The sequence below is a fragment of the Podarcis vaucheri genome, assembly GCF_965113315.1.
Source record: "Podarcis vaucheri genome assembly, chromosome: 16".
Lineage (NCBI taxonomy): Eukaryota > Metazoa > Chordata > Lepidosauria > Squamata > Lacertidae > Podarcis > Podarcis vaucheri.
In genome coordinates, this window is record NC_138754.1 from 36,645,247 (window position 1) to 36,664,346 (window position 19,100).

At 44.6% G+C, this 19,100-nt stretch overlaps 1 protein-coding gene across 14 annotated transcripts in view; it reads left to right on the forward strand.

The window, feature by feature from the left end:
• Positions 1–15,095, forward strand: part of RIMBP2 (RIMS binding protein 2) — a 211,135-nt gene extending 196,040 nt beyond the window's left edge. For 6 of the 14 annotated variants that reach the window (XM_082204081.1, XM_082204082.1, XM_082204073.1 and 3 more), the window contains 4 exons: positions 5,174–5,277; positions 8,594–8,665; positions 12,245–12,379; positions 14,785–15,095. In XM_082204081.1, coding sequence (XP_082060207.1) covers positions 5,174–5,277; positions 8,594–8,665; positions 12,245–12,379; positions 14,785–14,976 — 503 coding nt within the window. In that variant the 3' untranslated portion in view covers positions 14,977–15,095. Of the gene's footprint in view, positions 1–5,173; positions 5,278–8,593; positions 8,666–12,244 lie in introns of all 14 variants that reach the window. The other 8 variants (XM_082204078.1, XM_082204076.1, XM_082204080.1 and 5 more) reach the window with 3 other exon arrangements.
• The last annotated feature ends 4,005 nt before the right edge of the window (positions 15,096–19,100 follow it).

The window sequence follows — 19,100 nt, forward strand, 5'->3', positions numbered from 1 at the left end:
ATTAGGTCTTGGGGGCCAAGGCCAAAGTGGGCAGGGCAGCAAATGCCTATTTGGCCTGTGCACAGTAGACTGGTTTTCACACGCACACCTCGCTAACTGAAGTGCTAGGAATTACCCAGAGTTCAAGGACACAATCCAGCCAGGCAAAACCACTTTGGGTGCCAAGAAGGGTCTGTGAGGGGTGTGGCCTCAGGAGGAGACTACCGAGTTCCAGATAGAGAGACCTGGGGGGCTGGCCTTTGGCCCTTGGCCTTTAGGCTCCCCACCCCTGGTGAACACGAATAAGGGCTAACAAAACTCAAATAGAAATGTTTGTTCCCCCCTATTGAGACCTTTAAAACACAACCACTGCCAACAATTCATCAGTTCAAAGATGTCAATCTTCTGAATGGTTGGAGTCTGCATGGCATGTTCTGCATTGCCAGTTGGTTTGGGTCACCCTGCTTGCTATTCCCATCGGAGACCCCTGCCTGCAGCTCTGAGTCATGACCGGAATCGCACAATATTCTGGACCAGGCAGGTCATCACTGTGTAGGAAACAGAAGTAGTCTTCAGAATAAGCTCAGGTTCAAAAACTAGAGAGGCAAAGGGCCGAATTAGATGTAATGTTAATTGCTTGGTAACATGCACATTCTTCAGTTATGTAAATAGCAGCTGTGGGACAGCCTGAGCTGTCTCGGGATTATGGGGGGGGGGTTAACTTTCTGTCCTCCCCGCACTGCACCCTCCCCAAGGGGCACCCAAAGGAGCTTTCCTTGGAAGACAAACAACAGCTTCCATCTATTTTTGTCAGCAGAGGTTGAAAGAAGCTGGCTGCACACACTTAAAGCACCTGACCTCCCCCCAAAATCCCGGGAACTGTAGTTCACTCCTCACGGGGATACATTCCCAGCACCCTTGGCAAACTACAGTTCCCAAAGTTCTTTTTGGCAGGAGAGCGAGCAGGAAATGTGCCTCAAATGCATGGGTTCGCTGCAGCTGCTTATTTAGAAAACAAAAAATGTGCGCCTTCCATGCAGCTAATGTTGTGGCTAGTTTGGCCAGGAACCTTAAGTTGTTGTTGTTTTAAAGGAAGTATAATGGTTTAACTCCTTTGGCCTGAAAGGGGTTTGGGGAGGTGGGTTGGAATCTGATTTTGATCCTCTGTTGTTCATGTTGGGGTCTCCATTGATCCTGAGGACATGGAAAAGCAAACCAACCCCTTGACCATGATGGATTACACCACCCTCAGTGCAACAATGGCTCTGTGATAAAGACAAACACATGGGGTGGTTAAAAAGAGGAGCTGCATTGCCATCCATCTGGTCTCGGTCCTTGAAAGTCCACATTTTGAAAGTGCCATACCTTCCTTCTTAACAGCTTCATATCTTCTCTTCTTTTGTTTGTTCTTTTCCCGAAGTCAACTGCAACCGTTTCAAAGAGAGCTCACACTCTGCACACCGCAGGTCCAGAAAGTCCAAAAGAGGTCTGTGCTTAAAACCAACCAACTAACCAACCAACCCCCAACCCAACAACCTGATTCAAGCTGTTGACGAAGCAAAGTGCTTTGAGCTGGCTTGTTTGATACTCCTTTTAGGCATCCCATCAGATACTGGCAGCAGAAAGGGTGCTCCTCACCTGTAAAATGTGAGCATTCATTAGGTGCCTCTGGTCCAGTCATTGTGCAGCTCTGCTGGCTACTTTTAATAGTTCTGAGTTAGAATCTTTTGCCCAACGTGGGGCTCGAACCCACAACCGTGAGATTAAGTATCTCATGGAGAATGGAGTTCCGCAGAGCTTTTCTCTGCCCCTAGGGGTTGGGTACACTCAAAGCTGGGCAGCAGAAGGTTTTGTTGTTCTTCTGCTGCTAAAGCCTCCCTTACCTAGGTTGTTTCTGCAGTGACAGTGGAATGGACTCAAGGGAGTGCTGCCTCTTCCATTTCCACCGCCCAAGGCAGCTGCCTCGCCCTGAATCATGGGTGGGCCGGCTCTGGCAGGAAAATCAATCATATGGTCTTGTAAGCAATTCTCCAGTGGTCTGGGGGGTGAGGAAGTTTGGAAGCTACTGGCCTAGAATATCCCCCACAGAATTCCACAGCAGAATCAGAGAATTGTAGAGCTGGAAGGGACCTCACAGGTCACCTACCAACCCCCTGCAATGCAGGAATCACAACCAAAGGGTCCCTGACGGATGGCCAGCCCACCTGTTTTAAAGAAGCCTATAGTGAAGGGAGGGACGCGGGTGGTGCTGTGGGTAAAACCTCAGCACCTAGGACTTGCCGATCGTATGGTCGGCGGTTCGAATCCCTGCGGCGGGGTGAGCTCCCGCCGTTCGGTCCCAGCTCCTGCCCCCCTAGCAGTTTGAAAGCACCCTTAAGTGCAAGTAGATAAATAGGTACCGCTTTATAGCGGGAAGGTAAACGGCGTTTCCGTGTGCTGCTCTGGTGCCGGTTCGCCAGAGCAGCTTTGTCACGCTGGCCACGTGACCCGGAAGTGTCTGCGGACAGCGCTGGCTCCCGGCCTCTAGAGTGAGATGAGCGCACAACCGTAGAGTCTGTCAAGACTGGTCCGTACGGGCAGGGGTACCTTTACCTTTATAGTGAAGGGAGGGACGTGGGTGGTGCTGTGGGTTAAACCACAGAGCCTAGGACTTGCTGATCAGAAGGTTGGCGGTTCGAATCCCCGTGACGGGGTGAGCTCCCGTTGCTCGGTCCCTGCTCCTGCCAACCTGGCAGTTCGAAAGCACGTCAAAGTGCAAGCGGATAAATAGGTACCGCTCCGGCGGGAAGGTAAACAGCATTTCCGTGTGCTGCTCTGGTTCTCCAGAAGCGGCTTAGTCATGTTGGCCACATGACCCGGAAGCTGTACGCCGGCTCCCTCGGCCAATAAAGCGAGATGAGTGCCACAACCCCAGAGTTGGTCACGACTGGACCTAATGGTCAGGGGTCCCTTTACCTTTATGGTGAAGGGAAGTACAGCACCTTCCAAGGTACACCGGTCTTCATCAGACCTGTTAATGTTGGTAAGGACTCCCTGATGATAAAAAGTGTGAGATTCTTCCTGTACTACTCTGGAGATGTTTGGCAGTGGGCAAGGAGGGCAAATTAAGCCCTGAAACTACCTCCTTGCCACTGCCAGAGAAGGTCTTCTACATTTTCACCAAGCACTGATCCACAGCCATAAGGACTAGACTTTTTTTCTTTAAGTAAATGAAAATTGAGATTTCTTAGAATGTAAATAAATAAATACAGTCATACTTTGGGTTACAGACACTTCAGGTTGCGTTTTTTCGGGTTACGGACCGCTGAAACCCGGAAGCACCAGAATGGGTTACTTCCAGGTTTCGGCAGTTGCACATGCGCAGAAGCACCAAATCGTAGCCCGCATGTGCTCAGATGCGCCGTTGTGGGTTGCAAACGTGCATTCCGCATGGATCACGTTCGCAACCCGAGTGTCCACTGTAATAGGTTTCCAAACATGAATATTTGGAATACACACAGCCCTGGGGAAAGTCTTGAGGCTTAGCAGGTTAATCCCATGTACCCTGCCAGAATCATAAGGTATAACCACCAGGAGCCGTAGAACTGTGTAGGGTGGTTTTGTAGTGTGTTGTCAAGGGACTTCTGATGAAAGCAACACAAGGTATACGCACCTGTGGCTTCGTGGAACTACTTTCATTCTTCTTTTGGATCCTGGTCTGCATCTTCAAGGGAGGCAGCTCTTTCAGAGCAGGGTCAACGCAAGATGTGATGAGAAAAGGAGTCTTTAAACTCGCAAACCCTCTCCTTCATTTAAGCATCCTCCCCCCAGTCCCTATTTTCCTGCATCCTTTGCACAGCTGAGACTGGTTATTTTCCTCCATCATTCATGAAAGTGCTACAACCAGCACCTTGGACCAGCTGAAATAGAGGTTCAGCTCCAGGGGAAAACAACCTGACTTCTTGTTCCAACTTGGGGATCAGTTTTTGTGCATCTTTAAAAGGGATCTGGTGCCTCTTTATAAGGCTGTTCAAAGATGTTTAGGGCTGCCTAGACATCTGCAGGGACCAGAGCTCAGTTGCTAGCTTAAACCAAGATTCCAGCTTCATTCCAGCTGTGGAATTGAGTCTCCTCCAAAGAAATGCCAGCTCCCAGGTGGTGTGGTGCGATGCTATACATTCCTTTCTTTCTTACAAAAAATGTACCAATCCCAAACGTTCTTCATCCTTGATGTTCTTGGTCCATCAGACATGGAGTCCCTGTCCCAAGTTCCCTTTCATCAGTTTTCATACTGTTCCCCACTATCTCTGCTCGAAAGCATCCTTCATGAGATACTGATGCTAAACAAGCATGGTTTTCATTTGCCAGTTGCAAGGACCATGCCCCATTCATGTCGTTTGGAAGGCCATTCCAGAACTTCCCCTGAGAAATGTTTAATGTTGGTGTCTAAACATTGCAGCTTTTGCTCAAACCACGTTTGCTCTTGTCGCTCATTGAGAAAATGTGTATATTTCTGGTGTAAATAATGTTTCTGTTACAGCATGAAAGGCCTTGAAGGAGCCTTCGTTCTTCTACCAGGCAAAGGTGTTAACAGGATCTGTTTGCAGAGGCTTAAATCAAGATGAATTTAGAGCCCTGCCTTTTAGCTTCAGTTTAGCGGTAGCTTCCCACCACCATTGGTGCACCCATGAACCACTTGTGGTTCTTTCCAACTCTTGAAGACTACAAGCATATGTTGTAAGCTGCTATATGGGGGGCATCTTCCTGGCCACTATGAAAACAGGATCCTGATATAGACTAGCCACTGGCCTGATCCAGCTCTTCTTGTGCTCTTATGTTCTTTCTTCTACCCTCTGTTGCTAAGTCAGGAGAGCAGTCCATTTGGCGGAAGTGGTTTGGATACAGATGAAACCCAGGTCCCTGACCGTCTGAACCAGCCTTTGCCAACCTTGTGCCCTCCATAGGCTTTGGACTACAACTCCCGAAAAGGCCAAGAGGGCACCACGTTGGCAAAGGCTGATCTGAACAGCACTATCAAAAGGCAGAGCCAACCTCAGAGCTAGAAACTATTTCATTGTGTCCATTGTAAAATCAGTGGCTTGCTCCCGAACAAGGTCTCAAGTGGGGTTGCTCCCTCGTTTATGTCACAGTTGCATGGTGGTGATATATATTTAAAAGTAACTGTGATAGCTTCTTCTCCCTTTGGCTGGAACAGAAAGGAACAGGAGGAGCAGCCGTCAGCCTGCAGCATCGACCAGGAGAATGGTGGCACTATATGACTACGATCCAAGGGAGAGCTCTCCTAATGTTGACGTGGAGGTACGCATTGAAGCAAACCAAAACCCTTCCTTCTAACCTGATTGATACATGGATACAGAAAGAATTCAGTCCTTTGAGGGTGGAGGGGGGTAGCCAGCTTGGTGTCAGGGACTGGCTGGACACAGAGGAGTGGTGGCTGGGTATTGAGAAGTGGGCACCGGCAGAAGTGGAAGTGGAGACTGACTTGGAAGAAGGGATCCACATGATCTGGGGGGACCTGTAACAGCTGGGAGATGAGAGTCAGATGCAGGAGGGGGCTGCAGGATTGGAGAGTGAAGAGTCCAGTGCTTCCCCTGGTCTTTAAGCAGAGGCTTGACAACCATATGTCAGGAGTGCTCTGATGGTGTTTCCTGCTTGGCAGGGGGTTGGACTCGATGGCCCTTGTGGTCTCTTCCAACTCTATGATTCTATGATCCCCACCTCTTCCTCCTGTGCCTACCTCTCCTGCTCCCCTGTCTCCCAGGACCAGGAGAGGAATGAAGCAGGAGGAGCAGGTTGCATGCAGGCACAGTCTCCATCTGCTTGCGCGCAAACATGTAAGCCCGAGATTGGGGCCTCCCTGTTGTGCCCACCCAGGAGTAGCTGAAACACGTAGGACTGTTAGACATGCCTTTTCCTAACTTGTAAGTGTACCGTATTTTTTGCTCTATACGATGCACTTTTCCCCTCCTAAAAGGTAAGGGGAAATGTGTGTGCATCTTATAGAGTGAATGCAGGCTCCATGGCTTCAGGGATAGCCACCTGAAGCCTCCGGAGAGCACTCCGGAGGCTTCAGGCGGCTATCCCTGAAGCCAAGAGAGCAAGAGGAGTCGGTTCGTACTGACCCCTCTTGCTCTCCTGGCTTCACTTTGCTGGAGAGGCGCTGCACAGCTTTCCCTCTCTGCGCAGCACCCCTTCAGCGAAGCAGGAGGAGAAATGGAAGGGTCTCCGTTTCTCCTGCCGCTTCGCTGAAGAGGTGCTGCGCAGAGAGGGAGAGATTTTTTTTCTTGTTCTCCTCTAAAACTAAGTGCGTCTTATGGTCAGGAGCGTCTTATAGAGTGAAAAATACGGTGCATTTGACAATAAAGAGTTTGTTCCTCACTCTGGACATTGCTTGCCTGATGGCACTTTGAGACTTAGTGCCTTCCAGATGTTGCTGGAATTCCATACCCATCATCCCTGACCCCTGTGTATCGTGGTTGAGGCTGATGGGAGTTGCAACGTAAAACAAATGGAGGGCACCACATTGACTACCACAGATTTAGGGGCTGGCGGCTGGTTTATGCCTTCTCTGGTGAGAACTGTAGTCCAAAATAATCATGGCACTTACACTGTGTAATAGGTATGAGTTACTCGTGCATAAACTGGTGCCTTTCTCGGTTAATTTGCCTTGTTAAACCTTTCTGACTGCACAGCCCCTTCTCATCGTGGCTGCCTCAGTCACTGGCAGAATCCGTCAGTGGGCGTTTCTTGAACCTCTTCCAGCATAAAAGTTGTTTGACACCCAGTCTCCTCCTCCTCTCACTGCGCGGGAGTCTTCTGCGCAGGGTAGGCATGGGTAGCGGAGGACCTGGGCTCTCCTCACTGATGTCCAGTGAAGAGTCCTGGAGTCCCTCTCTCCAATTCCCCCATCTGCCCACCTTTATCCCTGGTGTTGCGCTGATTGGCTTCCCCCTCTACTGAGCTGTTTCTCCCCCTGCTGCTGGGTCCTTCGCCAGCATCATCTGGGAGCCTCCCCTTCGCCTCTCGCTCCGATGTCAGTTCCCTGACACACTGGAAGCACCAGGGAGACCAGTGGTCCTCCAGGTGCTATTAAACTCCAGTTCTCAGCCCTAGGCAGCCTTGCCAGTGGTCAGAGCCAAGGATGGGGGAGAAATCAGGTTCAGTTCACATTTGAAGCCAAACCAATCAAATTTGCATTTCCCAATATGAGAACTGCAACACAGCCCTCCTTCAAAATTTGAACTCGTCCAAATTGTGTGGTGCGGTTCCCCAACCAACCAATTGGTTACAAATTGCATAAATTTGGGAGTGGGGACATTGGGAAAAGATGGTGTTGTTTTCACTAACACAACGAAACTGCATTTTATTAGGGGAAACTCTCTTTTTTAAGAGAAATTTGCACTGAAATGCTAAAGAATTTTCATTTTTTTAAAAAAACAACGACCCAAAACCAACCTCCAATTGCTTCAAAAAAAAGTGTGCAAAACTGAATGTAATTTTATTTTTTTTAAAAAAAGAACTTGCTCCTATTAAAATGAGTTCCCACCCAAAATCACTTCCTTATGGCCAGGTATAGCATAAGGCATAGACTTCAATAGGTTTCAGATCAGGGACTCACCTGCAACATCACCTACCACCGTGGAACCAGCTTTTAATGTCTTGCCAAAAACATGGAGTTGGTACACCAGCATGAGAAAAAACTCTCCCTTGGAATTTCTTCTTCTACACAGGCATTAAAATTAAAGGAGCTCTTTCTGCCAGTGCCTCTCATCAGCTTTCTCTTTCCCCCCTTTTCTTTAAAAGTATACTAAACAGAAAAGGGAAAGATGGAACATTGGGTTTTCTGCCTGCAACACAGATGCTGTGCTACCGAGTTCTATCCCATGTCTGTTCTGACATTCCTCCTCCCCTCGTGCATATATGTGCTTGCTAGTTCAGGGTTGCACTTTGTGCATCTGATGAAGTGAAACTCTGGCCTGCAACAGCTCACGCCAGAATAAACCTTAGTTTTTAAAGGAACCCCAAGACTCGTCTTGTTGTTTGCTGCATTAGACTAATGTAAGAAGACTTCTGTAAATAGTGGCAGCAGGAGATACAGTCACCTCACCAATAATAAACAGAGGTGCTGCTAGATATCCATCATTTATTATTATTATCATTATTATTAGTAGTAGTAGTATACCGCCCTATATCCAAAGGTCTCAGGGTGGTTCACATAAAAAGATCACGGTATATAAAATAAAAATAAAAGCAATAATCTAATAATACTCCCCCCAGAAGAGCCCCATTTTATAAGGGTATGGGATGTCGATCAGGTCAACCAATGGCCTGGTTAAAAAAGAATGCTTTTGCCTGGCACCTAAAGGTGCATAAGGAAGGTGCCAGGCGAACTTCCCTGGGGAGAGCATTCCACAGATGGGGAGCCACTGCAGAGAAGGCCTGTTCTTGTGTTGCCACCCTCTGGACCTCTTGAGGAGGCAGCACACGAAGTAGAGCCCCAGAAGATGATATCAGGGTAGGTTCATATGGAAAGAAGCGATCCTTGACGCAGCGTCAAAAACTGAACCCTGCTTTGCAAAACCTGGTGATGCTGTCCTTTATTCTCTTTCCACAGGCTGAGCTAACATTTTGTACAGGAGACATTATAACAGTCATTGGAGAAATTGATGAAGATGGCTTTTATTATGTAAGTGTCCTGTTTCTTTCTTTCCACTACTCTGTTCCAGTTGCAGTATTGAGTCCATTCATTGGCAGCAAACCCTCTTCCACTCAGGGTGTTACAAACCAAGAACAGCCTATTTTATCTTTTCAAGAGTGCCCCCTGGAACCAGAGAGCCTTCCCTGCTTTTGTATACACCAGCAAGAGCAGACTAGTTAGGCTCTTTTTCCAGTCATTTTTTTTATATATACCGTATTTTTTGCACCATAACACTCACTTTTTTCCTCCTAAAAAGTAAGGGGAAATGTCTGTGCGTGTTATGGAGGGAATGCCTATGGGTTGCATGCCTACGGACTTTCCTCCTCTAAAAACTACGTGCATGTTATGGTCAGGTGCGTGTTATAGAGCGAAAAATACGGTAATATTTATTAATTTTCCAACAGTTTAAACACAACACTACAAAAGAAAAAACATAAAAAGAAAACAATACAATACAAAAACACTACAAAACACTAACACATAAAACTAATAAAACAAAAACAAAACCCATTTAAAACACATCAAACCATTTCATTATCTTATCTTTCATTCACTTGTTTCAATGACCTCCTCACACCTCCCTTTTTGTATTCCACTTCTATTAATTGTTTCAGCAATTCCTTTCCATCTTCCTCTGTTTTCTATCCTATAAATATCTTAACACATTCTAACCTTATTTTTCCCTTTAATACTCTATTAATCTATTTATACTTAATTCCTTATAACATTTCTACTAAAGCCATATAACTTCATTCCAACATTTTTCTAACATTCATTAATTTTACATTATTTCTGTAAATAGTCTTTAAACTTTTTCCAGTCTTCTTCCACCGATTCTTCTCCCTGGTCTCGGATTCTGCCAGTCATTTCCACCATTTCCATATAGTCCATCAACTTCATCTGCCATTCTTCCCGGGTGGGTAAATCTTGTGTTTTCCAATACTTCGCAATAAGTATTCTTGCTGCTGTTGTAGCATACATAAAAAAAGTTCTATCCTTCTTTGGCACCAATTGGCCGATCATGCCCAGGAGAAAGGCCTCTGGTTTCTTCAGGAAGGTATATTTAAATACCTTTTTCATTTCATTATAAATCATCTCCCAGAATGTCTTAATCCTTGGGCATGTCCACCAAAGGTGAAAGAATGTACCTTCAGTCTCATTACATTTCCAACATTTATTGTCAGGTAAATTATAAATTTTTGCAAGCTTGACTCTTTTTCCAGTCAAGACCCCAGATACAAAAACAAGAAACTGCCCCCTTGCCCCCCCGCCACCCCCCCCCAAAAAAAACAAGCTACAGTTCAAATCCAGCAGGAAATTGTAGCACAGAGCGGAAACAGCTGCAAATACCAGAGGACAGCAAACACACCTACTCAGTCAGGTCTAATAAAAGAGCCAAGTTTCAGCTGGTGCCCCGAATGACCCAACATTCGGGGGCTTGCTTGAGAAGCTTCTTTGGGGGAAGGCATCCCACATGGTGGATCCCAAAACTAGAGAGGTCCTGATCCTTAGATCTGTGTCTAGGTTCACTGTGCTTCTCCAGGGTTTGCTTCCTTTGGGATGAGGCAGAGCAGAGACCGTGTCTTCTCTAGGATATGTGGTTCATTTACATATATATACAACCTGAGCCTATGATGGAGAGGTTCACATCAGCACCCCAAAAGGTCTTGTTTCTCCCAGAGCCTACAGCCTTGGATTCAAACAGAAATCAATCATGGCACTCTCTCCTGCTTCCCAGCTTGCTGCTTTGCTTCCAGCTCACATCAACAGCTCTCCGCTGTCCTTTTAACGAGGCAGCCACCCATTTGTTCTCTGACACAGGTCCACTTCCTTTGTTCCCTAACTGGCCCATTACCAGGAAACTGGCGTGGTTGTTTCAGTAATTTGAATCCTTGATTCAAGGAAGTTATTTTGTGGATCCAGCAATTAGGAGGATCTCAGTATATACACAACCCTGAATTTGGAGGTGCACACTGAACCACGGTCTGATATTTACACAAGGGGATACAACAGTGTGACGCGGCAGCTAAAAAAGCCAATGCAATTCTGGGCTGCATCAATAGGAGTATAGCATCTAGATCAAGGGAAGTAATAGTGCCACTGTATTCTGCTCTGGTCAGACCTCACCTGGAGTACTGTGTCCAGTTCTGGGCACCACAGTTCAAGAAGGACACTGACAAACTGGAACGTGTCCAGAGGAGGGCAACCAAAATGGTCAAAGGCCTGGAAACGATGCCTTATGAGGAACGGCTAAGGGAGCTGGGCATGTTTAGCCTGGAGAAGAGGAGGTTAAGGGGTGATATGATAGCCATGTTCAAATATATAAAAGGATGTCATATAGAGGAGGGAGAAAGGTTGTTTTCTGCTGCTCCAGAGAAGCGGACACGGAGCAATGGATCCAAACTACAAGAAAGAAGATTCCACCTAAACATTAGGAAGAACTTCCTGACAGTAAGAGCTGTTCGACAGTGGAATTTGCTGCCAAGGAGTGTGGTGGAGTCTCCTACTTTGGAGGTCTTTAAGCAGAGGCTTGACAACCATATGCCAGGAGTGCTCTGATGGTGTTTCCTGCTTGGCAGGGGGTTGGACTCGATGGCCCTTGTGGTCTATTCCAACTCTATGATTCTATGAGTCTATATCCTAAAGAAGTAGCTTCAAGGTAGAGTAGTGAACTAGTGAGTTAGTCACAGTACTTCAGTAATCCACCCATTTGATCACCCGCCGCTTTTAACTTTCTACATTATTTCCCTTTTCATATGGATCTTCTGCTATTCACTGTGGTTTGCTCATCAGCGAGAAAGTAGTGTTAATGGCTCACATGGCTCTGAAAACCTTGATTCTAACTAAGGTTTGCTAGTTTATCACTGGGGGGTCAAGGAAAAAGAAGGGAAGCAGGAACACTCCATCCCAGCTGGTCATTACAATTTGAAATTAGGGCTGGGAGGGAAAGTAGGTTTGGTTTCTGTTTTCTTATGAACCTACCTAATTCACAGTTCCTGAAACAACCCACGAATCAAAAGTACACTTCTTCAAATTTTGCCACGCAGTCCTCTAACAAAATGAATGGATATCCTGTTATGGATGCTTTAGCTGAGATTCCTGCATTTCAGGGGGTTGGACTAGATGACCCCAGGAACCCCTTCCAACTCTTAAGATTCTATGAAAATTAAAATGCATATATGAGCAAAGATGCTCATAAAATGCAAAAAAGGGAAGTATTTATTACAAGAATGGCATACCAAAATGCTGGATTTTCACGAGGACTTAAAAAAAAATGCAAACCAATGCAGAAATGTGGAGAACTGGGCTTAACATTGGGGGAAATGGGAAGCAGAAAAGGTCAGATTCATGTATCCCTACTTGTAACTAACAACCAATAGCTACCTTTCCTTGTTTCTCGCTCCCTCCCAGTACATTTCCCTTTTGGTCCGTGTCTTTGACCTTGTAAGCCTGACTGTCTGTCAGCTATTTTGGAAACCATTTTTGGAATTTGTGGATTATTTTTTTTGCAAGGAAGATTTATTTAATATGGATTATCACTTCCCACCTCACCCGCTTACATTCCAGGGCGAACTTAATGGCCAGAAGGGTTTGGTTCCTTCAAACTTTCTTGAAGAAGTGCCTGATGATGTAGACGTCTACTTGTCTGATGCCCCAGCACGATATACTCAAGATACGCCAATACGTACAAAAGCAAAAAGGGTAAGCAAGCATTGAAAAACAAAAACACATTTATTCTTTTTTTTTTGTTCTGTTTCCTCCCCCCCCCATATTTCATATCAGATTTAGTTATGAGTATCATCTGTCAACATTTTTAAAATCCATTTTTTTGTTTTTAGGACATGCTGCGGGGAAAATGCCAATAAACACAGAAATAACTTGTTCTTCCACTAGTGTGTATAATAGTATCACAAGCATTTAGCTACGAACCATTCGTTTTGTGTTTGGTTCATTGCAATGCAAGCTTAGCTTTTCAAGCATTTTTCTGCCTTGCAATTATTTAACAGCTGCAGAATATAGGTATGCTATAGTGTTAAATGCAACACAGAACAAGGGGGTGGGGGGGAGGGAAGGCAAGGGACATGCTCCAGCAAGCTTGCGTAGACCATAAACTCAAACCATTCAAAATCCTCACCCCAAACCCGCTGCCAGCAAGTATCCCACAAAGGTGCCCATCTCTGAAAAGTATTCATGTGTAGTATCTCACTTCTGTCTTCTTTCATCACTGCAGTTTTTATATATTATATTTTATGTATATTTTTATTTCTTTGCTCATCTGCTTGGGAACAGAAGAAGAGTGTTCATTTCACACCTTAAAAAAAGGCAATGTAGCCTTCACGTAAGTGAGCAACTGAAGATACCAGTAAAAATATCAATTCAAGCTAGCTGGCATTATCTAATGCAGCCGTCTTAGCACCTAAATGTGCAGAGAGAGAAATATGTCTCCAAAACCATTAGCCCTGGTTGGTTGCAGACTTTCCTTCGATGTACTTTTTTCCCCTCTCCTTTTAATTTTTCTTTAAAAAAATAATTCTCAACTTCTAGGGTCTATATAGTCATAAAATGTCAACAGAATTGACTTATCTCACTGTTTTCTTCCTCCTTGTATTCAGGGCTCATGTTCGTAAAAAAAAAAAAAGTTTTAACATTTGGAACATATTTCTTACTGGACGTATTGTTTGTTTGCATAAAAAAGTGTTCCTAGTGTCTAATTCCAAAGAGAAGCTGCATATTGCATTGTTAGCCAATCTGGGAGGAAAGCCCCCCACCTCCAGGAGAGGGAGGGGGGTAAAAGCACAAAACAGACCCACCCTTGAAACACTGTAAGCAGATCAGTATGGTAGATAAAAAGAAAGCGGTATGGTTGTATCTGAGAACACATTAACCTCAAATATCTGCTTCAACTGTTTGCCTTAAAAGTTCCTCTGCTGGTCAATGATACCCCAAGTTTGCCTATGGCAGTATCTTCTCCATAGTCATCATTCAGTAAATAAAAATAATAAAAATAATGCAAACTCTCCAATAGCACAGTCCTACACCCACGTTTGCAAAGCACTCGGCGGCTCTTTGGTTTATCAATGCAATAACAGTTGACATAAGACATGCAGCTCAAACCCATGAATGAATGCATTAGAGCTCAATATATATATGGTATCTTCAGGTGTACGTTGGGGGTGCTTCTACGAAGTGGTTCTTTTTTGTTTTCTTCATTAGACAAAGACCTTGATTTGAGATCAAAGTAAGCTTGTGACCTCTTTTCTTCAATTTCAGTTCCGTTCATTAAACTGAGCCTGATCTAGATTTTCTGGAGACAGTGGGGACCACGCAAGTGTCATAGCTGCCAGAAAGAATTGGTGGCCGGCTTATAAGCATTAAGCAAGCACTGCGCCTGGTGTGGTCACTCACAAGTTTTCACTCTCGAATGACTTTCGTACATATCAATGCACTCTGTGCAAGGAAGTATGCATTCCCTGTACCAGCCATTTTACAAGAAATCCTATTGTATAAAAAGTGTGTATTACTACCATTGAAGGTCAGGAAGCTTTCTTTGATTATGATTAAGGTTCATTTTAGCTTTTTTTCTTTCAACCAGTGTGCCATCTTATAAAATATGTATATACAGTATTGCTTTTCTTAAAAAAAAGTGTCCAATGGATCTCAAAAATTAAGGGGGGGGAAAGCCTCCGATTATATTATCTCCACAACTGGTGATTCCCTGTGGAAACTGGCTGGTGTATATATAGAACTTGGCATTTGTAGTACTTAGTGCAATTTTCTCACATGCTCAGGGTCACCAAGAGTACCGCAATGTGAAAAGGCAATTTTAATTTGGGCCAAAAACCGGTTCTGAGTCACCCGGTTAAAATAAGCAGTGCAATTTATTTTACCAAAACAAAACAAAAAACCCAAAACAAATTCAACCCTTCAGCTGTATATGCTGTTTTTTTCTCACTACTTTGGTAAATTAGCTAAATCTGTTGTGTGGCATACTTTAAAGGAAAAAAAATGGATTGTCCAAAAAAGAAAAAATAATAACAAAAAATAATGTTACCAACTTTCTTGTTGTTTGGCTTTCATTCAGTAAACTGTAACAATGTACCTACTAGGTTCCTCCTGAGAATACAGGTACATCACCAAGGAGAGCACCATCCCCCACAGTCCATCTCCATACGGGGTCACCACCGTCATCTGTGGGTTCTGGTAGTCCCGGGCGAGGCAGGGAACTGTCCTCGAAAAAGAAAAAGGGGCTGATTTCCAAAGGGAAGAAACTTCTGAAAAAGCTTGGTGCAGTGAAATGATTTCGTGTTCATCTGGACAACCTATAAAGCTTCAGATCTATGTATTTCCTTTTTCTTAACAAAATAAAATGATTAAAAACTTCAAAAAAAAACTAGGGCTTTCATGACTATTCTGAACCTCTTTCCTAGCACATTCCGACATCAGCAGAAACATCTCTGACTGGTTTGGTGTCAAGTTCCTTAAATCTGATGGCAAGGAGGGGAGGGAGGGGGAAAAACCCAACGTGGCATTCTTACTAAAAAAGCACAGTGTTGCCAACATGCATTTTAAAAATATATATAAAGGGAAGACTGAAGGGATTGAGGAACATCACAAGAACCAACCATCTTATGACAAGGCAACTCTCTTCCAGCCAACAACTTTCGATACATTTTGGTACGTTTCCCTCCCTTAAAGTGGAGAAAGAAAATCTTGTTCTTTGATCCCTCTTCTGCCGTTTACCCACAACTTTACACATAAATGGTCTTGAAACTCCTAGTTTATTCCGCCTTGATGTTTGCCTTATTAATGCACAAATGATTTGTACTGTCTAAACTATACAGCGTATACTTTGTATGTACTGTGTATTCAACTGTCTTTCCATCTTTCACCAAGACATTGGTAATTTTAAAAGATCAAGTAATTGGTGTTGCGGACTCCGTTCAATGTCCAATGTAATTCCTGGGAGTCTGAAAGTGTTGTGCAAAGATGCATTCTTAAACATCTGTACGAGTTCTGCTAGTCAACCTCTCAAGTACATCAAAAGCCAGATTTACTGCATAAAAAAATATTCAGAGAATGCACAGTCAAGCCATTTTAAATATATATATACATATATATATATTTCTGTAGGTCCTGGCACCCGTAAAGGTTTTGGTATTCCAACAGCCAGATAATTTTTCTATAAAAAAAAAGTATCTTGCAATGCAGTCGAGCTGGACACCATTTTTTTGGTACTGATCTCAGAAGTATGCTAGACACAAAAGTGAGGAAGTACTACAATGAGAAAGTTGTGTTATTCACTGACCATCGCCAGCAAGAAGTTACTAAAACAGATAAAGATTGCTACGTTTGCCACTACATACTAAGTCCTAATATTGGCACTGTGGTTTGGGAGGGGAAAAAAGATTTTAAAAAGCCCTATGTAGTTGATGGCAGGCATATTTGGCTGTTACTCTTTTGTAACTTGTCCATTTGTAAATTCTTTTTACTGTTTATACATACTTTTCAGACTGCCTTTCTTTTTGTAATTGATGGAAGGTTTATAATATGAATGATCAAAGCTTTTCCCCATTGTGTCTTCAAAGAAATATAATGTAAATTCTTGTAAAATAATCTAGTGTGCTAGATTTATGAAATTAAAAGAAAAATACTGGCCTAAATTTGTGGTAAAGTATTGTGTGGGCGTGTGCATGTGTACAGTTGTTCATGTGTAAAATATTTTATATAAATAAATTTGATATTTTGTAGGTTTGCCTTTGTTGCCTCTTTATTGACGAAGTTAGGAAGGCGGCAAGTTCTTCCAAGGATTCAGAAACCCCAAAGAGCCCAGTCTCTCTTCTCATACACCCTCCACAGCAATGCAGTCATTCTTTTTCAGAGCATCAAGAGCAGGCATAGGCAAACTCGGTCCTCCCGATGTTTTGGAACTACAACTCCCATTATCCCTACCTACCAGGACCTGTGGTCAGGGATGATGGGAATTGTAGTCTCAAAAACATCTGGAAGGCAGAGTTTGCCTATGCCTGATCAAAAGATTTTGGTTTAAGACAGATTGCCATGCACCCCAGCCCTCTTAAGCAGTACTATGCCCCTCCCCCCAAAATCATGAATGAAATCACTCAAACAAGTCTCTCAAGAATCCATTTTCAGTCTTTCTTGAAGGAGCAAAACTGTAAGCATGTGTATGTATACAGCCAATGAACAAACAGGCAGGTAAGTAATTCCCACCCATCAAGGGCTGGGGGCCATTTTCCTCCACACCTATTTACTGCCCTCCAACTGCAGGCATTTCAAGCAGACATTAAGCATAAAGGTAAAGCAGACATAATCAATGCCCACAAGCTAAGCCAGTTTCTGCTGTTTGTTGGCTGGCCTAAACAGCAGAAATAAATCAACTGAACTAAATGGTGCTTACTACAGTGTAGACATGCATTATTTTACTTTGACCTTGCCGTTCAATTTCCACCGTGTGTACAGATGTGTATACCCAACATACATTTAACTTGGGAAAACACTTTATGCAGATGAAGACATGAAAGCATTCAAGATTTGAAATGAGTGTCAATGGCCCTCTAGGATCCTTACTGGTGTTTACCCAAATTTTACTTTTTTCTCCATACCAGATCTGTCAACTCCCAACTCGACCTTTTCTTGCATCCTTCCCACCCCACACTCCTGCTGTTAGGCTGCATACAGATTTGCAGTGCAACTTGACACACACCTACAGTGGTGCCTCACAAGACGAAAAGAATCCTGAAAAGAATCCGTTCTGTGATTCTCTTCGTCTAGCGGTTTTTTCGTCTTGCAAAGCAAGCCCATTGATTAGCGGATTAGCGCTATTAGCGGCTTATCTGCTGATCGGATCAGCTGATAAGCGACTTAGCGGCTTACAAAAAGGAGGGGGGGGGAGGAAAAAAACCCAGCAGGAACTTGCAAGATATTGTCGTCTTGCGAAGCAAGCCCATAGGAAATTCGTTTTGCGAAGCATCTCCAAAACGGAAAACTCTTTCGTCTAGCGAGTTTTCCGTCTTGCGAGGCACCACTGTACTCAGAAATAAATCCCCTGGAACAAGGTGGTCCAACACAGAGCCCACAAGGCCTTTTGGTGGCACTTGGCAGGGCAGGGAACTGGAAGTGGCTCCTGGGGTGCTTCCCCAGATTTGGAAAGGAGGTGGGAGGGCTCTAGGACCGTGTCTTTCCCAAAGCCCAGAAAGTGCTGCCAGGTTTTGAGGTGTCCTTTGGCTTGGTGCCCAGTGTGAGGGACCCAGTTGTGCTGCCCTAAACCTGGCACTACCCCCTGCCCACCAGTGCCAAGGAGGAGGGAGTAAAGGGCTAGGGTGAGAGCCACCTCCAAGTCCCGGGAGCAACAGAGACCTGGCAGTGCTGCTGCTTAGTTGGGGGAACTCCTCATGGGCTCTGGTGTGTGTAGGTCAAGGGCCTGCCTGGGGGCCAGGGGAGGTGAATCAGTGGGGTAGGGAGAAGCAGCAGAGATTTGGGGCCATCGGGGTGGGTAGGTAGTTGTGAAAAAACCTGCCTAGTGGGGAAGAACAAACATAGGCTCCTGGTTTTAGATGGACATAAGGCTCTTTAAATCTCCCCCTTGCCAAAGATCTCACACTTACCCCAAGATTCCTGGGTTTTTCCTCATTTCCGGGCTTTGCATCTACTAATTTGTCAGGCTCCCTGCGCTTGTGTATTAAATTTAACAAATATTCATACTATTAATTGTATATTTATAATTAAATAACATAACCATAATGCAAACTTTAACAATATGGCCTGCAGGTTCTGTGTCAAAGTACTGCTGTGGCCCACTTGGTCTGAGGCTGAACCACCCTGCCCAGCCACAACTTGCTGGGCTAAATCTATTCCGGAGGGGGCTCTTTTGCCTACAAATCTCACCCATTTCTGTGAAAAAGAATAAAGGTATAGCTGCAGTTACATCTAAAGATGTTAATATTTTCCATTATATATGTCAATGGGGAAGAGCAGAAATTTTGTTTGTCCAATCTGACTTGATATTTGGGTGTAAATTGGAACTGTTAAAAACAGAATGGCTCCAAAACAGGTTGGACGGCTTTCCAACACTACACATACAAGACAAATCTTGTGCCCACTACATATTTTAATTGACCCCAATTATTTAATGAAGACCCCAATTATTTAATGGGGACGCGGGTGGCACTGTGGGTTAAACCACAGAGCCTAAGACCTGGGGAGCAGAAGGTTGGCGGTTTGAATCCCCGTGATGGGGTGAGCGCCTGTTGCTCGGTCCCTGCTCCTGCCAACCTAGCAGTTTGAAAGCACTTCAAAGTGCAAGTAGATAAAATAGGTACAGCTCTGGCGGGAAGGCAAACGGCATTTCTGTGTGCTGCTCTGGTTCGCCAGAAGCGGCTTAGTCATGCTGGCCACATGACCCGGA